Source organism: Myxocyprinus asiaticus, chromosome 30 (assembly GCF_019703515.2).
Source record: "Myxocyprinus asiaticus isolate MX2 ecotype Aquarium Trade chromosome 30, UBuf_Myxa_2, whole genome shotgun sequence".
In the NCBI taxonomy this organism is placed as follows: domain Eukaryota; kingdom Metazoa; phylum Chordata; class Actinopteri; order Cypriniformes; family Catostomidae; genus Myxocyprinus; species Myxocyprinus asiaticus.
This window is the reverse complement of record NC_059373.1, coordinates 3,137,222-3,163,133: the sequence shown is the minus strand read 5'-3', so window position 1 is coordinate 3,163,133 and position 25,912 is coordinate 3,137,222. Positions and strand designations below refer to the sequence as shown.

General features: G+C 37.0%; 1 protein-coding gene across 6 annotated transcripts in view; it reads left to right on the top strand.

Annotated features, from left to right (window-relative positions):
- Nucleotides 1-21,753, top strand: part of LOC127420856 (sorting nexin-13-like) — a 44,805-nt gene extending 23,052 nt beyond the window's left edge. Inside the window, exons 9-26 of one of the 6 annotated variants that reach the window (XM_051663434.1) lie at nucleotides 1,283-1,366; nucleotides 1,741-1,879; nucleotides 2,100-2,188; nucleotides 5,080-5,179; nucleotides 5,273-5,469; nucleotides 5,713-5,817; nucleotides 7,244-7,376; nucleotides 7,462-7,499; nucleotides 7,591-7,660; nucleotides 9,601-9,743; nucleotides 10,215-10,322; nucleotides 10,416-10,526; nucleotides 11,804-11,965; nucleotides 12,276-12,326; nucleotides 12,492-12,637; nucleotides 16,017-16,085; nucleotides 16,165-16,277; nucleotides 17,705-21,753. In XM_051663434.1, the coding sequence (XP_051519394.1) occupies nucleotides 1,283-1,366; nucleotides 1,741-1,879; nucleotides 2,100-2,188; nucleotides 5,080-5,179; nucleotides 5,273-5,469; nucleotides 5,713-5,817; nucleotides 7,244-7,376; nucleotides 7,462-7,499; nucleotides 7,591-7,660; nucleotides 9,601-9,743; nucleotides 10,215-10,322; nucleotides 10,416-10,526; nucleotides 11,804-11,965; nucleotides 12,276-12,326; nucleotides 12,492-12,637; nucleotides 16,017-16,085; nucleotides 16,165-16,277; nucleotides 17,705-17,937 (2,091 nt within the window). In that variant the 3' untranslated portion in view covers nucleotides 17,938-21,753. Of the gene's footprint in view, nucleotides 1-1,282; nucleotides 1,367-1,740; nucleotides 1,880-2,099; nucleotides 2,189-5,079; nucleotides 5,180-5,272; nucleotides 5,470-5,712; nucleotides 5,818-7,243; nucleotides 7,377-7,461; nucleotides 7,500-7,590; nucleotides 7,661-9,600; nucleotides 9,744-10,214; nucleotides 10,323-10,415; nucleotides 10,527-11,803; nucleotides 11,966-12,237; nucleotides 12,327-12,491; nucleotides 12,638-16,016; nucleotides 16,086-16,164; nucleotides 16,278-17,704 lie in introns of those variants that run through there. The other 5 variants (XM_051663433.1, XM_051663436.1, XM_051663435.1 and 2 more) reach the window with 5 other exon arrangements.
- Nucleotides 21,754-25,912: the final 4,159 nt, after the last annotated feature.

The following is a 25,912-nucleotide window of genomic DNA, read 5'->3' as shown; positions in this document are numbered from 1 at the left end:
TATCTGCACACGGATACCTGGAAGGGATGTGAGTTTACCCACAATAATGACATCAGTAACACATCACCATGGAACAAATTACCACCCAGAAAAGTATTCGCACATAGAATGCCTGAGACTACTTTACAGCTCAGATAACAAATATTTTCAATAAATTATTCATGTAAGCACTTTAACTAAAATATGAGCTTTACATTTATGCTTTTGAGTGTGTGTGTGTGTGTGCACGCGCAGCATACGTTGTGTTATGCATTCTGCCCTCTGGCTGTGTTAATCTCGCCCATTTATGTGTGTGTGACCACTTAGACTTATCGAATCAAGTCCACATTTATTTGTGTGCTCAGATGACAAGTGGAGGAAAAAGCCACCAAGTCTTGTACTGCTCAGATAAAGGAAATCATTTTTATTAAAAAGGCAAAAGTGATTTTGATCAAAAGTGACCGAACACTACAGGAAGGATAATAAACTAGAGCTGGCTAATAGAGTCTAAAAATGGGGATTCAGTCTGTGATGAGGTTTATTTTAGTGGTGTAACGGTTCAAATTTCTCATGGATCAGTTTGTATCATGGTTTTAGGGTCACGGTTTCGGTGCGGTTCAGTATTTGTTATGATCAGAAAAAAAAAAATTACTTCAGAATCCAAAGAATATTGGGCCTGGGAAGCTCAGCAAGTAAAGACGCTGACTACCACCCCTGGAGTCACGAGTTCGAATCCAGGGCGTGCTGAGTGACTCCAGTCAAGTCTCCTAAGCAACCAAATTGGCCCGGTTGTTAGGGAGGGTAGTCACATGGGGTAACCTACTCGTGGTCACTATAATGTGGTTCTCACTCGGTGAGGCGAGTGGTGAGTTGTGCGTGGGTGCCGCGGAGAATAGCGTGAAGCCTCCACACGCGCTAGGTCTCCGCGGTAATGCGCTCAACAAGCCACGTGATAAGATGCACGGCTTGATGGTCTCAGACACGGAGGCAACTGAGATTCGTCCTCACTACGCCACCACAAGGACTTAGAGCGCATTCCAAACTGGGGAGAAAATCTCACACACACACACACACACACAAAAAAATCCAAAGAATACTCTATTTGGTAAACATTTCAACAGGTTTCCCCTTAACAAAAATCATAGTTTTTTGGTGGCCAACCATACGGTTCGGTTTTTACCGAGAACCGTTACACCCCTCATTTATTTGGTCCTGACAGGTCTTGACGCTAAGACTATGGCTTCAGATTAGATGTCTTGTAAAGTAACATGATCTGATTGATTCTTTGATTGATGTCCTGCAGGAAGTATTAGCCAGAGGAGTTCTTCTGCCATTAATTAACCAGTTGAGTGACCCGGATTACATCAACCAGTTCATTATCTGGATGGTGAGACACGTGACTTTCTGTTCTTATTTAATGTGAATTTATTAGCTTGCTTGTTGTTTTAGGTGATCTGTGTGTGATCAGGTGTTTAAATTCTACAGTTTTGTATTTGATTTTTTCATTTATAAAGATAATCAAGATTTCTTGCACCAACAACAGCCAAAATTTAGTTTTTTCTTGACCATTTTCACGCTCTTCCTGATCCTTTAAAATGTCTATATGTAAATGATCTCTGTTGTGATTGACTAGCCTTTTTGTGTGTGAAACTTGAGTTAAGAGTGTTACTACATAGTACAAACTCTTTTCAAAAGAGCAAAAAAAAAACCTGTTTTATATTATATGATCCTTTTTTAATTTATTTGTGTGTGTTTAAGCAGATACGTGACTCAAGCTGTGACTACGAGGCCTTCCTGAACATCTTAAAGTTGACAGACAAACCGGCCGAGCTGGAGGCCGTCAAAGACAAAGTCCTGGAAGAGCTTCAGTTTTTGCGATCTCTGGACACAGCTGGAGACCGTACACTAACACGCACACACACCCTTCCCCTTTCTTGAAACAATACTGTTTACACACACAGACACTTAAACATCAGTTTATGGAAAATAAACACACTGAAATCTGTGGTTTATTTTAGAAAGAATGACATCTTGTTCAGCGCTTCAGAATAACAAACACTGTTTACTCCATCCATACTGTATTTCTTTTTACATCTCTGATTTTTACATCTCTCTCACAGATATCAGCGTAATAAAGAATCAAATGAACAGTTTGCTTTTTGTGAAGAAAGTCTGTGAAACAAGAATACAAAGGCTACAATCAGGAAAGGTAAACAAATCCCAACTGTTTAATTTACATTTCCTGTATTATGGTCAGTGTTGGGTTACATTACTTTTAAAAGTAACTCATTAGAATATTGCTTTACTCCTTAAAGTAACTTAAAGTTATTTTGTATGGAAAGTAAAGCATTACTTTGCTTTTGTGTTACTTTTTTCTCACAGCCACTTTCTCTTCTGCTGTGCTATGCTTTTCATACAAATAAGCCATGCATTGCATACAAGAGACATTACAGGTCATGCTAGCTACTGTACAACACTCATGTCAAAACAACATAGTAAACAAACAGCTATTTCGAAAGTAGTTCTTCACATCATATTTATAATAAAGAATCAATTACATGAATATGCATGATTTGTTTTTCCGTCAACATGGCAGCCAATATGAATGAATGAACATTACATTTATATAGCACTGACACTACACTCAAAGCGCTTTACACAGTGAACAGGGGACTCTCCTCAATCACCACCAGTGTGCAGCATCCACCTGGATGATGTGACGGCAGCCATAGTGCGCCAGTACGCTCTCCACACACCAGCTATTGGTGGAGAGGAGAGAGTAGAGTGATATAGCCAATTAATGGATGGGGATTTATTAGGAGGCCATGATTGAGAAGGGCCAATAGGGTAATGATTCAATATGAATAATGAAGAATAACCACTGTCTTACCTAAAGCAGCAAAGTCCAACACTTGAACCTGCATCATATATATCATCATGTGCGGTGCCCATAGATAATGCCAGTCAACTTGAGATGATTTTCAAAAGTCAGGATAAAATTTAGTGGGGAATGCCAGCCTAAAATGTTCAAGGAATAAGTCTGAATATTTTTCACTTAAGTCATCTCAGTGCTACAGGCGCCACAACTTCAAAGGCGCATGTTGAAACAATTTGAATGGAATCGTTTTTAATGCTACTAATATGTCATAAAAACGGTTTGTTTCTTGAATCAAACTACTTGTTTATTATAAAACAAAAATGTAGAATATTTGTAGAAACTAAGACATTTTCTCTGTGTACACAATCGATGTAGAACGTTGCTCGGAGCGACTGATCCAGAGTCTTTTCTCATCCCATTCTCCCAGTTACAGGGTAGCTGTAACACGGAGCATTTCGGCTGCATAAGTCCGTGAATTGAGTGAGTATTTCACCCTGTGTATCATGCCGTGGCCAGTGGAAGACTAGTCTTATAATCCATCTGCCTAAACACGTTTACTGATTGTTTTTAATGCAGTGTGTATTAACACATGAATCAACCGTGTTTCACTCAACCGAATGTTGACCTCATATTACTCTAAAACACGAAATGCACATTCGCGGTAGCGAGTTGATTGACAGGCGATGTCTGTAACTAAAAGGTGATTGGCTCTTTCACCTGCAAGGTGGGACTTCCTTTCTACATCCATTGACTGTTGAGTGCTAGAGCTTCTTGGTTGGGCGTTCCAATTTCTCCCATTCATTTAAGTTGTCTCTCTCTGCTAAATAGTCTCTGGCCTCACACTCTATAGAACAACAATGCCAATCACGCAGTACGTCTCCTCCCCGAAGTTTGCACACTTTTAGAAAACTTTAATTGATTGTTGATTTTAACATGAATACCTCAAAATACATATGAGGACTCTAAATATAATGTCCATGTAGCCTATTTTTTACTGCAATTTAAATAAATATACTTAAGAAATTCAAGTATTGGGATTTTCCTGTTAATACATTTTCAGTCTGCTGTATTTTTTTGAAGTCTGAATTTAATTAGTTTAATTTACTATTAGGTTATCATAGTAAAAATGTCCACTGAAAATACAGATATGACTTTCTTAAATTAAACTTCATTTTGTGGGCATAATATATTTTGAACATTACTTTTGACTTTGAACTTTTTTTCACCCAATTTGGAATGCCCAATTCTCAGTGCGCTTTTAAGTCCTCGTGGTCGCGTAGTGATTCGCCTCAATCTGGGTGGCAGAGGATAAATCCCAGCTGCCTCCACGTCTGAGACCATCAACCTGTGCATCTTATCACGTGGCTTGTTGAGCGCGTTGCCACGGAGAAATAGCGTGTGTGGAGGCTTCACGCCATCACTGCGGCATCCACGCTCAACTCACCATGCGCCCCACCGAGAACGAACCACATTATAGCGACCACGAGGAGGTTACCCCATGTGACTCTACCCTCCCTAGCAACCGGGCCAATTTGGTTGCTTAGGAGACATGGCTGGAGTCACTCAGCACACCCTGGCCCCGTGACTTTGAACTTTTAATTAAAATGTACTATTAATTTATTATAGTTAATAATAATTTCCATAGAAAATACAGATGTGATTTTCTCAAATTCAACAAATTTGTGGGTAATAATACATTTCAAACATTACTTTTGACTTTTAATTATAATTAAATTAAAACATTTAACTTTTAAATAATTTAAACTAATGTGACTAACAGTAATGTTGATAGAAAAGACAGATGTGACTTTCTCAAATTAAACTTTTTTTAAATTATTTAAAAAATTAAATTAAAATATTTAACTTTTTAAATAATTTAAACTAATGTGACTAACAATAATGTTGATTAGAAAATACAGATATGACTTTCTCAAATTAAACTTTATTTTGTGGGTTATAAGATATTTCGAACATTACTTTTGACTTAGAACTTTTCAATTTATAATTTATTAAGTTATTGCTTTAACTTTTAAAATATTTCAACTATTAACAACATTTATCGACCACTGATTAATCTTTAACCATCTTTAACTGTGAACATCAGGCCATTAGAGAGACCGTAAAAAAAGAATCAACCCTTTATACTTCTACAGCTGCTTACAGACTCTTACTCTACACCTTCAACACAAAAGTAACTCTTAAACATTGTTTTTGCCAAACAGGAAGTCGACACTTTAAAACTTGCTGCTAATTTTGGGAAGTTGTGCGTGATTCCGTTGGAACATATCCTAGTGCATAACATCGCACTCCAGTTCTTCATGGGTGAGTTGAGACCGATGGACAACAACCGTTCTCTAGTCTGAAACACAACATCATCAGCTCACCCCTCATTACTCTCTCTCTCTCTGTCTCCAGACTACATGCAGCACATGGGTGGACAGGCGGTTCTGTTCTTCTGGCTGACGGTGGAGGGCTATCGGGTCACAGCACAGCAGCAGCTGGAGGTGTTACAGAGCAGCCAGAGAGATGGAAAAAACCAGAGCAGCCAGACAACCAAAGGGCTACTGAGAGCCGCCGCACTGGGCGTCTATGACCAGTACCTGTCTGAGAAGGTGAGCAGCACCAAGAGGATTCCAAAATCTGAAAGCTCCAATCTGATTGGCTGGCTTAATTTTGGAGAGTCTGGGTGAAACAGGTTTCTTATCAGTCTGTCAGATGGTCTCTTCTTGGCCAGAATAAGCTGCAATTTGGACCAGACTTTATGCTGATAGTCAAAAGTTTGGCAAGTGGTTGTGGCATTGATGGGGTGTAGCAAATCCATGCGGTGATGATTGACAGGTGCTTTTTCTAATCAGGCCTCTCCCAGAGTGCAGGTGGACGAAACGTCTGCTGCCAGATTGGAACAAAAACTCAGCAAAGAGGATCCCACACCTGAGATATTCGATGAGATCCAGAGAAAGGTAGCAACATGTTTTTCAGATCTTATGTTGTGTGATTTGTCAATTACAGAATCCAGTTTAGATCTACTTTCATTGTGTCAATTTATCTATTTTCTAATCTTAGTGCAGTGAGGCACTTACAATGGAAGTCAATGTGGCCAATTTTTTAAAATACTCACTTTTTCAAATAATAGCCGCAAGACATAAAGGATATGAGTGTAAAAGTGATTTTAGTGTGCTAAAATCACTTTTGAACCTTTTCTGTGTAAAGTTATAGCCAATTTTACAACTTTACCATGACGATGTAATGTCAACAAACTCTAAAACTGTAAACTGACTGTAAAAATGACAATTTAAACAACTTTACAGCTCAAATAATACAAGTTTTAACAATGTCTGCTGGCATGATTCCTGAATGCATTTGTCTTGAAATTAAGTAATCGATAAGCTTCATCGATCAAATTATTAATGACAGTTAATCGATTATCAGTTAATTCCCTGCTATGATGGCCAATGTGAGGTTGACCGTTTAGATGCTTCCTTGATGTATAAAATGGCAAATAATTCAAGAACCCAGTTCTCAGGTTGTTTTGGCTGATTGTAGCCCACATAAAGAATATATCATGCAGACGACCCACACAAAATAAGTATTTTAATGTAAATTCTATTATTAAAAATGAATCGCAATGACTATCATGGAAAAGAATAGATAATTATGATTTTTACCATTATCGTACAGCCCTAACTCTAACTGTAATTAACGAAGTATTAAAGACATTGTACACCCGAAAATGAAAATTGTGTGTTCACTTACTTTCGTGGGACACAAAAGGAAAAATATTGAAAATATCTCTCTCTCTCTCTCTCTCTCTCTCTCTCTCTCTTTATATCTTTGAATATATTTTCCATTTAATGAAAGTGAATAGTAATCAAGCTGTCATGCTTCAAAAATGACAAAAACATACACACACACACACACACACACACACACACACACACAAAAACCAACAGAGTATTAGTAGTTGATATAACTTGTGTGCTTTTCAAGTCCTTCAAAGCCACACAACAGACTGAAATTTAAGTAGTTATTCACTATCAAGTCAAATCATTGATTAAGTTGTGTATACAGTACCCAAATTAAGCATTATTAATATTATTCCTTTAAGAGTAATCCTTTACCCCGCCGACTTAAGACTCAAGCTTTGTTTTGTTGATAATTTGGTCTTTATAAATGTCATGCTTTTTAAGATTTGATATTCTTGCGTTTACTGACACTGACTGTTACTGTGCTCAGCATTCAAAGTCGAATTTCCCTTCTCTCTGTCTGATTCCTGAATCAGCAAACTTTAAAATCATACTGTTGCTGCCTTGCAAGTGTTGGTAGTACAGTTGAACTCAAACCAATACAAAGCTTATTGAAATAGCTCTTTTTATCTCTGTTTCTCAGATGTATGATCTGATGTTGAAGGATGAGAGGTATTATCCGTCTTTTAAGCAGCACCCGCTGTATGTACGGATGCTGGCTGAGCTGGACATGCTCAAGGAACCCAGTTACAGGGGTTCTGAGGATGGGGACTTAGGTGAGAGACCCACACACTATCAGATCTCTCATAAAAAACACAACAAGAGTTTTCTGGTTTAATGTTTCACTTTCTGTCCTTCCAGAGTCTTTCAATGGCTCTCCAACAGGAAGCATTAATTTAGTATGTCAAAGCTCTTCATATCTCTTTATGCAACAGATATGATCAGTGCATTGTGCTGAAGTGTGTTTTTGATGCATGTTTATGTTTATAGTCATTAGATGATCTCAGCAGCGGGAGTGTGGATGAATCTGCTCAGCTTCATGCGTTTATCTCTGATACAGGTGAGAGTTTTAAGAGTTTTGTATTTGTGTGTGCTTTAAATGTTAGATTAAAAAAAGTAGATAAACTGGACCTAAACCGGTCGACCTTACCAACAGATTGTTAGCATGCCAATTAAAGCAGCACTGCTTTAATGCTTTAGGACTCTATTAAAGCACCGCTTTTGTAAAAAACACACAAACAGAAAAACTGTTGGACAATTACAATTTTTTTGTGAAGATATGATCGTTTTGTGCTATAAAAATTATAAATTGGAAATGTTGCCTAATTATACAGGGCTTCTTAAAGACCGAATAGTCAATTTTGAAAATATGTAGTTTTGCTATTTTTTTATTTTTTTTCAGTCGAGTTGATATGTGTTCATTTGTTTGTCTCAAAAAAGGCCTTAAAGGAATATTCTGGGCTCAAGTTAAAGGATTAGTTCACTCAAAAATGAAACTCTCTCATCATTTACTCACCCTCCTGGGATAACAGATGTGTATGACTGACTTTCTTCAGCAGAACACAAATTAAGATTTTCAGATGAATATTTCAGCTCTGTAGGTCCATACAATACAAGTGAATGGGTGCCAAATTTTTGAAGCTCCAAAAGCACATAAAGGCAGCATAAAAGTAATCCATACGATTCCAGTGGATTAATTAATGTCTTCTGGAGTGAAACGCCAGGTGTGTGTAAGAAATAGATCAATGTTTAATTTTTTTTACTAAAAATTCACGAGGGACGAGGTCACACAGCGTGTTGGCAAGTTCACATGACAACTGACGCGTGAAACATGAAATAATACAGAAGCTCAGAAACAACAGAGGAGCGTAGATATTCATACATAGATGCCTTATCCGGCTGGTTTGGATACATCGACTGCGGCGCCATCTTGGAACGGTCAGCAAGGAGAGCTGTTTGAATGCAAGTGAATGGAGTAGATGCCTTAGGTTGAGCTCCTTGCTCAGACCGCTGCATAAACTGCTTTTGTGTGGAAACAGTATCACGGTCCATAGGAACAGCCGCTAATAAGGGATCTACAAATGAATGTCTATGCAGAGGAGGCTTACGTGCATACATCACACGAAAGGCAGTTTGAACTCCATCCTCGTCAATGTGCAAACAACAGCTGGACAGAATTTTTAGTAAATTTTTTTAAAAATATTGATCTGTTTCTCACCCACAACTATCAGTTGCTTCTGAAGACATGGATTAAACCACTAGAGTCATATGAATTACTTTTATGCTGCCTTTATGTGCTTTTTGCAGCTTCAAAGTTCTAGTCACCATTCACTTGCATTGTATGGACCTACAGAGCTGAAATATTCTTCTAAAAATCTTAATTTGTGTTCAGCAGAAGAAAGAAAGTCATACACATCTGGGATGGCATGGGGATGAGTAAATGATGAGAGAATTCTCATTTTTGGGTGAACTATCCCTTTAAATGTAAGTATCGACTGAAATAAAGCGTAATGGGCCGGGGTAAATGTGTGTGTTAGAGGCACATTCAGTGTGTGTGTTTGTGTACTTGCCTCTCTTCTCTAGTCATCACTTCTCATTTTCAAGCTCCATTTATTTGGAGGATTCTTTTATTCTGAGACTATCACTCCATCTTAATTTCTTTATTTCTTACGTTCACCTTTTCTCCTCTCGTCACTTTGTCTCCTGTCATCCTTTTCTTTTTTCTTCTTTTTTTATTTCTTTTCTTTTTCTCTCTTTCTTCTTTCTTTTTTATTTTCTTTCTTTTTCTCCCTTTCTTGCTTTTTTCTTTCTTCCTTTTTCTACCTTTTTTCTTTTTCTTCCTTTTTTCTTTCTTCCTTTTTTCTTTTCTTATTTCATTCCCTGCTGACTCCTGCATCATCATTTCCATCGCTCCTGTTGCCTCCGTCTCGCTCTTTCGCTCCCTGTCAATCTGCTGGTTCTCAGTAGCTGATGCTTTTCTAAACCACCTTCCTGTGGCAGGCGTTTGTAATGATCACGGGAAGACCTACGCCCTCTACACCATTACTGTCATCCGCAAGAACTCAGACGGCAGCGAGGACATCTGGAAGACATACCGTCGCTACAGCGATTTTCATGACTTCCACATGCGCATCACGGAGCAGGTGAGAGAATCGAGGGGAAATTCAGATTAGTTTTTCAAATTCCACTGACTGTCCACACAAATATTTTACCACTTATGAATGTGGCACGATTGGTTTGATATCAGATTTCAAAATGTAACACAGTTGAGTCAGATATGACCAGGCCTGGGCTATTTGCGGAAAATATATGGAATTGGCACGTCTGGATATGCCTAAAAATTAGATTTGGGCCGCCAGTGTGAACAAAGCTACATTTTCTTTTCTAATTCACCTAAATCAGATTAGTGCCATATTTAAAACACAAAAAACTCCAGAATATACGAGATAATAAAATTAATTACAATCTAATTTTTGAATTAGATATGACCATAAATGGGACCTTTATATGGTGTCATTTCACATCTGCGTAAATGTCGATATACCGTCTACCCAGACTGGGTCAGTTGGGTTTGATGGATTTGACTTTCGCTAATCTGTGTCCTTTGTCTTCAGTTTGAGAGCCTGGCGGCAATTCTCAAGCTTCCTGGGAAAAAGACCTTCAACAACATGGACAGAGAGTTCTTGGAGAAAAGAAAGAAGGATCTGAACTCGTATCTACAAGTGAGTCAGATCAGGTTGTGTGTTTATTTTGGGATGTGCTGGCTCAGGTGTCCTGAAGATCCAAGTGTGCTGAGAAATGAGTTTGTCTTACAGCTGCTGCTAAATCCAGAGATGATGAAGGCCTGTTCCATGCTCATACCATACGTCTATGACTTCCTGGAAAACAAAGCGTACAGCAAAGGCAAAGGAGACTTTGCACGCAAGGTGAGAAACTCCACAGACCCACTTACACTGTCATTACCCTCTTACACTGGAAAACCTGGAAATATCAGAGAATTATAATTTCCAGGCCTAGTAATGTCAAATGGGGCCCTATGTAATCCAAGTGTTTTTTTTTGTTGTTTTTTTTCTCCAGTTAAATTTGGTTTGAATTTTGTGTTTGGAAGTTTAACAATTTTAGCATAAACACATCTGTCTAATCAGATAAATCCATAAAATTTTAATCAAATGAAAAACAGAACAATTACTTTTCAACATACCATTACATTATTTCTAATGTAGTGCTTTAATACAGACCCTCACAGCACAATCCAAAACACATTTTATTTATTTATTGTCAAATACAGTGCTGAGTATCACACTGTTAATGAAAGCATTTAGAACAACAGCATTCTTGCTTGTTTAATATTGCTTAAATATATTGTAATTATTATTGACACATTATTATTATTATTATTATTTATACATTTAATATAGTATTTACTATGAATTAGTAATATATTTCTGTTGCAATTTCTTCAGTTTCACACAGTGTGTCATAGAAATGAATAAAACCTTAAATCCTGGAAATTTCTGTTATTAATAAGCTATTATAGTTATGCTGAGCCCTAAAATGTATAATTGACTAAATATAGCTCTTTGTGAGTGCATTGGCTATAAAGTCATTTAAAAACAAATCCTTATTTAGTCACGAGAAACATCATGGAAAAATCATGGAAATTCATGGTCAAAAGTTGTGGGAACAGCTTTACTGTATGCTGCATGCACCATTTGTGTGTATTTATTAAAATATATTAAATAGTAAAACATATATGTTTTATTATTTTTATATACAGTATATGTAAAATATTTTTATATATAAAAAAAATGCATTAAAATATTTGTATTTATTTATTTAACATTTATATGCACCATTCCTTTACATTCATTTTCCTGCTTCTTTTCCATATTTACCTGCACTATTGTTTTGAAATGAGTCGTTGATCCGATTTAAAAAAAAAAAAAAAATATAAAAAAAGTTTGAAAGGACTGAATCACGTGAGTGAATTAAACTTCACAACTGTATCGCCATTTTTTGCAACAAAGGTAAATTAGAGCCGCTTATTACATACGTTGTAGTACTCTCGTAGGCTCTCGGTACAGTAACATGGTGACCTCCGGTGATGAACTCACCTCAACTTATGCCGACATTCAGTGGATGGAAACAGCACAGAGCTGTTATCTGGTTTTGTAAATGTATCCTGTTCTCTGGACTCGGACAGATGGACACGTTTGTGAATCCTCTCCGGAGCTCCATGCGGAATGTGTCCAATGCCGTGAAGTCACTGCCGGACAGCCTGGCCGAGGGAGTGTCCAAAGTCTCGGCGGACATGGGCCGTGTGTCCGAGAAACTTGGCCAGGACATTAAACAATCCATATTTAAGGTAGAGCACGCCAAGAGATTCACCAACAAAAAGTTGACGTTTGTCCTCCTTATAAATATCAAAGATCACACGGACATCCGGACTCTCATGTTGCCTTTTCATTTATTTTACCATTTCTTTTCCATAATTGAGAAATATAGTCTCTCCCAATATTTGCATATAGTTGGCCGAGCAGGCACTGAATTTGATTGCATGCGGTCAGAAATGAAGTTTGTGTGCTCATCAGACATTATTCAGCACTTTTATGGTCGTTTATGTGTCAGTATCTCCAGATGTGTTTATTTCACAGGTGCCTCCTTTAATCTCAAAGTCAGATATTGATCCTGAACACTGCCGTGTCTCTGCCCAGCTCGATGACAATGTACGTAAACATGACTACCACCTGTGAGCCAGTCTATGTACTGCGCTCACTCCTGTTTATATTACCTTTTAGTTAATTTATAGATGGGATTGATTGTGCTACGGACATGACTGATTCTGAAATAAGCAACCACCCAGAACACCTAAATGTTGTTTTGTCGTACAGGTGGATGATAATATTCCTCTGAGGGTGATGTTGCTATTGATGGATGAAGTATTTGACTTGAAGGAGAGAAATCAGTGGCTGAGAAGAAACATAAAAAACCTGCTACAGCAGCTCATCAGAGCCACGTATGGAGACACCATTAACAGGTGCGACACACACTCACAGTATGACTCAAACTAGAGCTGTCAATCGATGAAAAAAAAAAAATCACTTAATGTGCTGATTAACTAATCATATTAGGATAGCCCAGTACTTTATTCATTCCTAGGGGAAAATTGAAATGGTACAACAGGAAAATAAAAATACAGGATAGTAATTACTATAACAATGAATGCAACACAATACAGAAATATGAGAGAAGTCATAAAAAATATAATAGGCTAAAATAAGTTATTTGAAAATTACCATGATCTACAAAAAGATGTTGTGCAACATTGGCAGACGCTTGTGCAAATTTTGTGCAAAATTAAAGGTGCTTTGTAGAAATTAAATACAAAAAAGTTGATGATTTACAACAGGTCCACATACTACTACTACTAATAATAATAATATGTGCTATGTTTTTAGTGATAGCAGTTGATATTAGTCACAAATATATGCATACATCCGTTTTTGCTGAGAAGTTTTTTTTTATATTAAATTTTTGTGGCAGACAAGAAAATAAGTGAATAGAGCGTAACAGTGCCCCGCCCACTTATTCAGCTGTCTGTGTTCCAGAAGTATTTTTCTATTCATTTCTTCCATTAGACTTAAAAAAAAAAAATCCTCCATTTAAAGGAGTTTTAAGCCATGAAACAAACCAACCAGCTCCGAGGTGAATACCAATATTACGAAGTTTGTTTTGAGGCAAAAAAGTATTTTAAAATCGGACAAAAAGACAAAGTTTGTGTACTTACCGTCTTTCCTGAGGGCACAGATCCCATGAAGCATTGCGAATGACTTAAAGGAGCAAAATGTAATGGTGACAGCAAGCGTTTAAAATGGGTACTGCAGTCCAAATTCAAAATATTGGAGAGAGTTGTCTCCCACGCCCCAGACTTGAAGTTCATGCGAGTTGCCAGGTTGAGGACACGCAACAGGAACAAGCGCAACTGACAATGGCAAGTGTCGAGCCTTACGCTGTAAGTTGATCAGCTAATGTATACGTTTGCAGTGTTTTTATTGTTTGCTAATTATAAACCAGCTTTTTATAACTCTGTCAACGTTAGCTAGATGGCTGCAGCTCGCTGTGTTTGCCCGCCAACTTGTTTCATATCTGGCAACCCGGGGTGTCGAAATACTATTGGGAAATAGGCAGTGGGCGGGATCACACAGGCCAAAACACAAACAGAAATTCCGACCCAGAACGGAAATTTCAAAGTAGAATATACTGGCTGTAGCATTGTTGTCGGAGAAGCCAGTATTTCAACTTGGCATGTTTCCTAAATCTCTAACATTTTATGCTTTCGTACAGTAAATATATTACATATTGCTCCTTTAATCGACTTTATAACTGGAAATATATAAAACTAATGATTTTTTTTTGGATGTTGATTATAAATATAGAAACAATATAGTTTACGTTTATTACGAAACATTCCGATAAACACAAATATATATGTAGTTTGAGAGCGCAGGGTGATCGACTCGTTTGCGTCATTCAGAGTGCATCATGGGAGTGGCCGCGGTTCTCTGATTGGTGAAGCTTTCTCTGCTGGACCATGGGTAATGTAGTTGTTCAACAGGAATTCCGCTATTATAGATGATTATTAAACAATGCAGCTGAAATTACGCAGACGGATGGCTTCAACGAAAGCATATACCATCGATAAACAACCTCGGAGCTCAAGGTAGGTCTGTCTTTTAAAGGTTTCTAAGTTAGCATTGAAAATCAATTCATCTGTGGAAGAAATTAATGGGATTTTTACTCCTGGAAACGGACTGTTGTGCTCGATAGACATTACAAAAATTGACTTTAGAAGTCAATATATTAGTTGTTTTATTTCCATGTCATTGAACTTAAGCCTATTATTGGCCTGCAGTCCATTTTGCTATTGAGTTTGACAATCTGTCCGAGGTAGACTTGGGGGGGCTTTTCACTCAAGATGCATTCTAGTGTAAATAAACTGCTTGATGGAGCGTAACTCAATGGAACGAAATGGCAAAGACATTTAGCATTTAGGGTGCAAGACGCTGATAAAATGTTGAGACCTTTAACAACGGCCAATGACATCTGTCTGACGTGTACATAAACTGCAAAAAAATAAATGTATTTTTGTCTTATTTTCTGGTAAAAATATCTAAACATCCTTAAAACAAGAAAAAAATGACTTGAGAAACAATGGCATAAGATATAGTCTTGTTTTCAGAGAAATCTTGCCAAATTTGGTGGAGTTTATGCTTAAAACAAGAAAGAACTATTTGCCATTGGAGTAAGAAATATAAACTTGTTTTCACTTTGAATTAAGTTTTTTCCCTTACCCCATTGGCAAATGTTTTTTTTTTCTTGTTATAAGCATAAACATTTGTACATTTGGTTAAATTTCTCTGAAAACAAGACATATTATCTTGTCATTTTGCTTCTCAAGTAAATGTACCTTGTTTTCAAGAATGTCAAGACAAAAACTTTATTTTCCAGTGTAGACCAACAATTAAAAACAAAATTTGCATAAAGCCTTTTTTTTAGGGATGTCGATTTAAAATGTTAATTTAGTGTGATTAATTATTTAAAAAAAATAACACTTTATGAAAACGCAATTAATCATGCCCCCGACCTGTATTTAAATTCCATAACAAGGAATGTTCCTACCTCCAGAGCATTTCAATCTTGATGTACCACCTTGATGCAGTAGGGGGCAGTCAGCGCTCCAGCTTTACAGGCAACACACCTTGTCAAACCAACACGCAGGCAGCATACAGCCTTCCAAAGACATGCTTTTATGCTCAAAGCCAGAATGAAGGGATCTTTAGACAGGTTTTCAAAGTGTTAAACTACATTTAACATGATGCAGCATCCTAAAAACAGCGCTCATGACTTGGGGCGCTGAAAACAAGTGAGATGCTTCAAAAGTGCCCATGTGAAGCACGAGTACATAGACCAACAGTTAAAAACAGAGCAGAGGGAAGTAAGCCAATAAAAATAAAACAAACAATATTTGTACTTTTAAAGCCACTTTTTGAATTGTCTAAATGCTTTACTTGTCTGTTGCCTCTATATGATTTGTAATGTATTTGATTTATCAGAATTATAATATTTATTAAGCCTATATATTATATTTATAATGATCTTAACTATTCTTAATGACCTTTTATTTAGGGGCTTTTCTCAGTAAATATTGGCATGCGATTAATTGCAATAAATTAAATTAATCGGAACATCATGTAATTAATTTGATTAAAAATTGTATTCGATTGACAGACATATTTCTTTCTTTACCACTTTATTTGTTCATTATTGATTGTACTGAACTGACATGTTAAGTTGACAGCCCAATAATAAACACATGCATAAATGTCACACACTGGTTTGTTTCTTCGTCATTCCAGGAAAATCGTGGAGCACGTCGACTACATGACCTCACCAGAGCAGGTGTCTGACTATGTGAAGAGATTCAGGTGATTTCATTTGTTCTGTCTGTGTTGGGTCGTATGTGGTGCTGGTTTTGCTTCTAACTGTGGTTCTGTGACTCTACAGAGACTCATATTGGCCGAACGGCATCCTTGCTGAAACTCCGCCCCGCCGGGACAAAAGCACCCGCATGAGGACAAGAGTCGCCGCCAAAACCACACTACTGGGCATCATGCCAGGTAGACAAACCTCAGCCCAGACCTTGGTGTCATGCAATTTCTGTGCTAATTGTGGTGGATTTAAAAATGCTAAAATGTATTAAACAGAGCTAAGAGTATTTGTTGGTAGCATGGTATCATAGTTGTGCTGCCTTCTAAAATACCTCACTTGGGACAAATTCTACCATTGCATGAATGTAAACTCAGAATGAATTGCGACAAGTTAATTTAAAAAAGAAATCATTAAAAGTGGTGGATGAGGCGAGTGAAAAATAGTTGTTAATAGTCTAATTTAAAACTGACTATTTTACCTAATATTTGTGTGGGCATTGTGTTTTTATGCTTATTCAAGAATCGTACCTTAGCAACATGCTAACACCAAAATCAATTGCGGTCAATTGTAAGTAGGACTATTTACATGGCTGGGTATTGAGACAGATTTCCTGATTCAATTCTAATTCACAAGCTCTCGATTCCGATTTATTTGCATATATTTCAGTGAAAATGTCCATTTTGTTTACTATGACAGAAATTCTCTCAGTGAATGCTATTAATTATTCGAGGGACCTAAAACGGTACCGTCTCTTTAAGAAAACCGGCAGTGTTTTGGCTGAGCGCATATTGAGAGTGGAGTCAAATGGCTTCTTTACTACATCCCTGCTATGTGTGATTAGAATGAAATGTTGCTATTTTTGTTGTTTTTAATCAATAACTGACTGTAAAGAACTGAAAGGGTATTAAGAGAGACATTATTCAATGACAAATGGATTGCTTGGATCGCGTCAGCCCTAATGATTTGTGTGACGTTGTCACACGCTCGTTGCTTTTTGACGTGAACTGCTGCATTTGTGTTCCAAATTAAACACTTATGAGGTTCCATGTCAGTTAGGATGCTGCCTTCAGGCCGTTCAATATGAACAAGCTAAAGCAGCACAATGAATAGGACAAAATGCAGATGTCTCGAAAAGGGATGTGCACAAGTAATCGATTAATCGAGTACTCGTTAAGCTTTAAATATTCGACTAATAAAAACACTACTCGAAAAGAAAAACAAAGGATCAAAGGTTGAAAGTTTAACTCAAATTCTAAATTTCAAGTAATCGATTACTTGTTCATTATTTAATAGTTAGAGTACTCGACTACAAAATTACTCAATTATGAAATTCCCATCCCTATTCTCGAAACGCGTTTAAAAGTCGATGCTCTTTCTAACTTGACACGGTGTCTAAAAAACATTGTGCTCATGCTGGAGATGCTTAAAACAGCGAGTTGCGGTACAGATGGAGATGGATGCAGATGGACACAAAAAACGTGCTCAGGGTGAACAGCCCCCTGTAGACAGTGAAGCAGCTCATTATCTCTTGGAACAGACTCAATGACTAACCAACATCTCAGCCAGTGAATTGAGTCTCATACACTTTTGTTATTTTATTCTCTCTTCCCATCAGACGAACTCAAGCACATCATCGGTGCGGACACGACACGGAAGGGCATCCTGCGAGTCTTCGACATGTTCCAGCACCAGCCGATGAACCGACGGCTCGTCTACGTCTTTCTGGAGGGCATCCTGGAAACCCTGTTTCCGCAGTACAAGTTTCCCGAGCTGTTCCAGAAGCTTCACTCTCGCTCGCCGCGCGTTCTCAAATACTCAAAGAAAATACGCAGTTTGCAGATGAGGTGACAGACGGACACTTTTCCCACCGGAAGCCACCTCGCCGCTGCAGGGGGGGAGGAGTCAGTACCCGCCCACTGCCGTAGTGGCAACCGAGCAGGGGACAGGGGAGGGTGTGCGTGATTTGAGCCTGGTTCTCTGTATCGCAATGAATTTTTTGACATTTGATGCTTGAACACAGCCCAATCCCCCTGACCCCAGTCCCTTAGTGCATCCTGTCTGTTTCTGATAAAAGCACTGTATCGACACGGCCGTAGCATAGAGGACTCGTTTTATCATCGTGAAGCGTTCGGTCAAACACAGTCACCTCGGAACCACTGCGAAAGACTGCGGCGCCTGAATTGCGCTGTTTATTCTCTAAGTTTGCCGTTTGGTTTGCTTTTTATGATCTGATTTTTGAATGACTGTGTAAATAAGATTTCTGTGAATGAAAACCTTTTTATTTTTGGTTTATTTTGGATTTATTTTGTTTGGCAGTGGTCAAACCCACCTCAACGTAAACACTGTATGGTGAAGGAGATTCGACCGAACCAACCTATGCACCTTAATGTAAAACTCTCATCGTAACTAAGAATAAGAGGCCATATGGGAACGATCAGCAGCATCATGTATTAAGTTATTCATTTACAAACCTTTTGTGGCACTGAAATGCGTGATGTGTGTGATTTAAAAACACAAAAGGTGCAACGTCCTACCAACCAATCGGTTGCATGGAGTGGGTGGGTTTAATACAGGCCACACCCCTCACTGAGTGGCAGCCCCATGCTTACAGTTCTAAATTGACTTAATTATCTAAAGCTCCACCAAGCAAATCAGTCATCAAATAGGGACGACGATGTGAAAGACCCCGTCGCAAAAGAACAATTATTTGCATGGCTGTCTCGGACATTTGGGTGACTACAGGGGATATGCTTTAAAGAATGTACCTGTCTTTAGTGAGTTAATGTTTGTGTGTATCCTGTTTTTATAACTCAATTCAGTGGAGGGTTGTATATGTGATTTTTTTTTTTTTAATACTTTATTTTAAAATAGCAAGTGTAGCACTAAATCACAACTGTCCGAAGACTGTTTCAGTGCGAGATATAGATTTAGCCTTAATTCTAAGACCAGGAGACGTGTGTTTTAGACGTAGCTTTCCCTTCTAACTCTCACACATACACACATGTACATGGCCTCATATGCACACAAAAAAAATATTGACAGTTGTCAAAATATTCTGACATTCAATCAGATTATGTAAATTGATTTTTGTGCAATAGTTTTCTTTAATGCATGTTTATGTAACTATAGTGAATAGCGTTCGAACTACATTTGAATATTTCAAAACCGAAAACTCCAAAATCACACGAAACTCTTCTACTCGTTAACCACTGAACATTCCGTTGTTGTAAATGGCTTATTTTAAGGACTTGTTTTATAAGTCTGGCTTTTATGTTTATTTTGGGGATGTCTGTTTTTAAGGTTTCGTCACTCCTGGTAAATATACCATTTCCTCGACTATGGATTATGACACGTTTTCCTTTTAGGAACATTTGATGGCATATTCTAGATTAAAAGGCTCCTCAATACTTGCAAAAACGTGAAAGATACTGCAGTGTGTTGCTTCTGCCAGTGTCAGAGTGCACATGGCGTTAGACAACACTCTTTCTTACTGTTAAACTCCCTCCAATCACACTTGTTATAATATATCCACACTTAACACGTGTCCGAGTCCTACTTCACCCCATAATCAAAAGAAAATAATATGAACTATTTCGCATTTGAAGCCTGTTTTTAAGTCTATTTTTTTAGATTTGTTGCATTGTGATATTACTTGAATGACAAATAATGCAAACAAATCTCATTCTCATAAATTAAAATCAGTTAAACGATACTACCTTATATATTAAATATAATAAGTATATTTCTTTTTCGCATTACAGTAAGGAGAATTTGGAGGGAAATTACCTGATAGGAGTGTTCTGGGTTTAATACAAGATAAGCTTGCATCGACAGCATTTGTGGCATAATGTTGATTACCACAAAAATAGAGACTTGACCCTTTTTTGTTCTATAAAACTAAAAATCAGTAACTGTAAAGGTCCAGGCATACTTCGTTTTTGCGCTTTCCGGATCGGCTCGCGGCTCGTCGACCGTGTTGCCTTTGTTTTGTATAGTGACTGAGTGAATACGAACACGTTTGACACATGTCCATTACAACTCCTTTGCGATACTCTTTTAGTAGTCAAAAGCAAGCGCATGCGTCAGCGACACGCACAGTGGAAGACCACGTGCACGGGTCAAGAAAATCTAGACGGCGCGCGGTCATGCCACACGGCTGTGCTGATGACACAGTTTGTGTCACACATACTGTGCGCAGAGCGATCCGCAACGCGGACACCTGAAGTGTACTTTGACCTTCATTTACAATGGAAGTGAATGGGGGCAATCTGTAAACATTAAAATACTCACTGTTTCAAAATTATAGCCACAAGATGTAAAAACATTATACGTTAAAACTATTTTAGTGTGAAAATTGCTTGCAAATCTTATCAGTGTACAGTCATCCGATATTAAAACTTGGTTGCTATGACGACAGAACTTGGTACCCCGTTTATCACACTAAAATCATGTTAACACACATAATGTTTACATTTTGTGGCTGTACTTCTGAAACCCTGAGTATTTTAATGTTTACGGCTTGGCCTCATTCACTTCCATTGTAAGTGTCTCACTGGAACTGTGATTATTTTTTTATTTTTTTCACGAACGAGGGACAAGTCAAAATTATTGTCTGTGGTAATCAACATTATGCTCCTAATGCTGTCGATCGAGCTTAACTTGTATTGAACATGAAACACTCTTTTAATTGTCATGAAAATATTGTCACAATTCCAAAAATGGTGATGGTCCTAAAATAAGCTTCAATTTCTTTATTTTGGTTTTGAGTGAAATATGACCCGAGCGTTTTCTTGACAGGTTTTGGGAGATTGGCCTACTTTGTCAGCTCTGAGACCTGGTTCAGATCAGTCAAAATTGATGCCAGTGCAAATAGACAAGAACTAATTGTTTTGTTTGTTTTTTAATGAAAAATTGCACTTTTTGAACATAGTTTCTGTTTGCTCTTATTTTGTCGCTGTTTGCTGTGATTGGCCAGTGTGACACAGTTATACTCTTTTGTGATTTGCCCATTAGTGGCTCTTGTCTGTTGTGATTGGCTGGTGCTGAGAAGCTCTATTGTGATTGGTCAAGCAACCCAAAGCCTCTTAAAGAGACATCACACCTTTGTATCAATCTTACCTGGCCCTCTTAAAGGGATAGTTCACCCAAAAATGAGAAATTCCCTCATTTACTCACTGTCTTGCCGTCTCAGTGGTGTATGACTTACTTTCTTCTGCAGAACACAAACAAAGACTTTAAAACGAGTAATTCAGCTCTGTAGGTCCATACAATGCTCTGCAGCATAAAAGTGTGAGTAAATAATGACAGAATTGTCATTTTTGGGTGAACTTTCCCATTAACAGCGGAGCACACTTTACCTTTAAATTCACTAAAAGGTTGATACGGATGTTCCTGATTTGATTTGTTTTTGAATCCCTGTACGTATGAATCTAAATGAACTGTGCATATTGGTGTATAGTTTGTGTCAGCAGTGTGCCTAAATGTACTGTCTATTATATTTTCTAATGTTTCTTTAACAAAGGAAGTCAATTTGAATGTCACAGTCTTTTTAATAGACTGAAAAAAGGACTCTAAAAAGGAGTAGAGTGTTTGCATTATGCTTCTAAAACATTAATTTTGAGCAGCTTAACTCAATATAACACTAATAAAATTAACTCCAACTCACTGCCCTATTCAGTGTCGTGTCATTTAGTGTACATGTATGAATGCTGTTTAATTGAGTCCACTGAACAAGTTTTACATCGATGTACAGATTTGTCCTTTTGTTTTAAATCTAGTTGTACTTGAACCAGGATCCTAGTGTAGTTGTAGTCATTCTGTTGTGAGACTTTTGGACCTTCAACTCTGTTCTCCAATTAGAATGGCATTAATAATATCTCGACCATTGAAAAGGTAAGTGAAGAAATCTCAGAAACATTAAATGGAAAAAAATATATATATTTCCTGATATTATTTATACCAGCAATATTTGTCCATACCGAGATGGTCACTGATATACTTCCCATCCGGAGTGTTTTTAAAGGGATAGTTCACCTAAAATTTTTAATTATCTTATATACTCACTCATAACATCCCAGATGTGTACGACTTTCTTCTGCTGAACATATCTCAGCTCTGTTGATTCATACAATGCAAGTAGATGGTGATTAGAAATTTGAAGCTCCAAAATGCACATAAAGGCAGCATAAAAGTAATCCATTCGACTCCAGTGGTTAAATCCGTATCCTCAGAGGTGATATGATGGTTGTGGATGAGAAACAGATCAATGTTTAAGTCCTTTTTGAACAATAAATTCTCCTCCCTGCCTGGTAGGTGGCGATATACATGATGAATGCGAAACGCCAAAATATGAAGCATGTGGAAGTGGAGATTTTATAGCAAAAATGGACTTGAATCGTGATCTGGTTCTCATCCACACCTATTATTATTACTTCTGAAGATATGGATTTAAACACTGGATTATATTTATGCTGCCTTTATGAGCTTTTTGGACCTTCAAAATTCTGGTCACCATTCACTTGCATTGTATGGACCTACAGAGCTGAAATATTCTTCTAAAAATCTTCATTTGTGTTCTGAAGAACAAAGAAGGTCATACACATCTGGGATGGCAGGAGGGTGAGTAAATGATGAGAGGATTTTCAGTTACCATTCACTTTCTTTACATCTTTATTTCCATACAATGAAAGTGAATTGTGACTGAGGCTTTTATTCGGCCTAACATCTCCTTTTTTGTTCCACTGAAGAAAGAAAGTCATATAGGTTTGGAACAACACAATGGTGAGTAAACAGGGATGGACTGGCCATTGCGTACAGTGGGTGGGCCGGTCAAAACACTCAAGAGGGATCTTACCCCCACCCCACCAAATCTCTGTTGAACTGATGTGTGTGTTGTGAACTGAGAGAGTGAAGAGTGTGTCATTGTTCTCTGCAGGTTAGAATATTGTGATGTCACAAAGGTTTGGACTCTGTTGACTTGTATTGTATGGACCTACAGAGTTGAAACATTCTTCTCAAAATCTTCATTTGTGTTCTGTAGAAGAAAGAAAGTCATACATATCTGGGATGGCAGGAGGGTGAGTAAATGATGAGAGAATCTTCATTTCTGAGTGAACTGTCCCTTTAATGAATGAACTAAAGATGTGATCTTATTTATGGTTTTCAAACATTCACTGCCGTACCACAAGGTGTCGCCAAACAACACGTTGTTAAAACATGCACCTTAACTTTGTATAATGGAAAGAAACATTTCAGACAAATCTTGAAGTTTTTTTAATTTTTTTATTACAGAACAGGAACACTTACAACAAAATATACATACAATGATCACAATGAACTCATTGATACAATTATAGTTGCAGCAAAGAGTAAAATTATAAAGAAAGAAAAAACAATAACAAATAATAATAATTAATCAAATAAAACCAGGGGATAACTTAAAATGAATTAACAGGAGAAAAGGTTTCAAGTATTCTATACATTTGTTTTGCCTTTTTATTTCTTGTATCTTTTAGTCTCAATATAATGCATCAGTTCAGTTTGAAATGGTATGATGTTAGGTTTATTGTTTGCCCATTTTTGTTTGTGTATATGGTATTTTCCATATATAATTAACAGATTTATTGCTAAATTTTGTTCCAAACTGTTATTCTTAAATAATAAAAATATATCTTTACCAGTTAGTCGAATCTTTAATTTTGTGTGTTTAAGTATTAAATATTCAATATCAATCCAAAAAAGTTGGGTAAACACACATTCAAAGAATAAGTGTTTTATGGATTCTTCCTCTAAGTTACAAAAAACACATGTAGTCTCCGTGTCTTAAATGAATAATTTTATATGTGACTTCTTTAACTTTATTGGTGAGACAGTATTTACTAGGTAACTTCCAGACCTTTTTCCATTCAATCTGATTATACAATGAATTCCAATATGGTTTGCATTTAGGTAACGATGTATTTCTGCATATTGTTTTTATAAAGAAGTTGTTACATTTTTTTATCTAAAATCTCCACACCATTAATACTTATCTGAGTATTATATACAGAAATACACTCAGAGGATATATCACCCGATAAGAGTTGAATAAGGCCACTAGGAATGGCATCAAAAACTATTGCAAACTCTTTAGCAGTCACCGGAATCTTATAATAATTAAGGAATTCACAATAATTAAAAAGTTGTCCATTACTCTTAAATAACTGTCTCACCAGTACAATACCGTTATCGTACCAGTTTCTAAAAAATAAAGATTTGTTTTTAAAAACAATATTCTTGTTATTCCATATTACAGATTTGTGTGGAGAGAAGTTATGTTTATAAATGAGCATCCATAACAAAAAAGCCTGTCTATGAAAACAAGATAGCTTTATTGGAACCTAAAAATCTTGAGAAGTGCCTGAGGCACTTCCTTACAGCTAAAGGTCAGAGTGATGGAGTGACTCTATTTTTACATGGAGAGGTCAAGTATTTTTTTTTATCTACTAGAGCTGGTACTTTTTTTTTTTTTTTTTTTCTCATTAGAGGAACAGTTGCCTCAGGAGGGGCAATTACCATCTGTCTAACTGCACCATAAGCACTGCTGACTAATTGCTGACAAGCTGAAAAATTTCCTCTTGGCATTTAAAGTGATACATCAGAATATATGTTGTGTACAATTTGTATTTATTTATTTATTTGAAGATTTTATAACCACCACTGGACTGATCCGGGAAAAAAAAAAAAAACACCTATTTTAGTTTTATTTATTTATGAAATTGAATCACTTTATTAATAATAATACAAATTATAAAAAATTAAATTAAAAAATAGTCATACTAAATTTTACAATTGTGAAATAATTATAAATAAACCCTTTGTAGATTCTATTGTATTATCTAAAGTGAACATGCCTAAACTCCAGCCTGGAGTTTTTATATTATTTATTTATTAATATTGGTGAAAAAAACAACACTAATAATTAACCAGGAAAAAACATCGATGACTTCACTTCAGCATCGCACTCCGTTTCAACCAATCAGGTGCGTCCTCGCTGCGGCATTGTTTCAGCGTTACAGCCAAATATGTTTTCAACAAAACAGAAAAGCACGTCCGCTGTTTTGTGAATCTTATTTGTTCTGTATAATCCTTTTCAATAAATAAATAAATAAAAAAACGTCCACTGTGGATTTACTTAAGTGTCGAGTCACGTGTCCTTCAGCGAGGCTTCTCATTAGTTTCATGATGAGATCATCAAGAGTGGTGGTGCTAGAATCTGACTAGATATCGACATCATATTAAAGAAAAATGAACATTTAATGTATCGTTTGCACTGAAAGTGAATATTTTAATATTCTAGGACCATCGGTGTATATCTATGTTGGCTTATTGGCTAAGCAGCTACCCACTTTATTCATGTAAATCTATAAAATATCTGTATAAAGTTGCTTAAAGGAATGAATAAAAAAAGGGGTCAATAATACAGTATTTATCGATTTATTTCTTTTATTTTTTTTCTCGAAAAATGACCCTCGTCAACATAAAGTCCTAAAGAACTTACTTTTTTGAAGGCTTTGGCGCCCTCTATCGTCCGCTCAGTTGTAACTGCAACGAGAGTCCGAGTGGAGACGCTAGAAATTAAAACTTCTGCATGTTTTTTTGCCTCTTGTGTTTGACTATTTCAGGAAGAGGAGTGGGGAAACCCAAGCCGACAACAAACTGGCGGAACGCAGATTAGTGTCCCACAGCTGTCTGAACTTTTCCAGGATCTTTTAGGCTTTTAAAGCGCCAGTCCGCTTTTATTTCTGCATGAATTCACGCGGCGGGGTAGAGCAGTGGTGCTCAG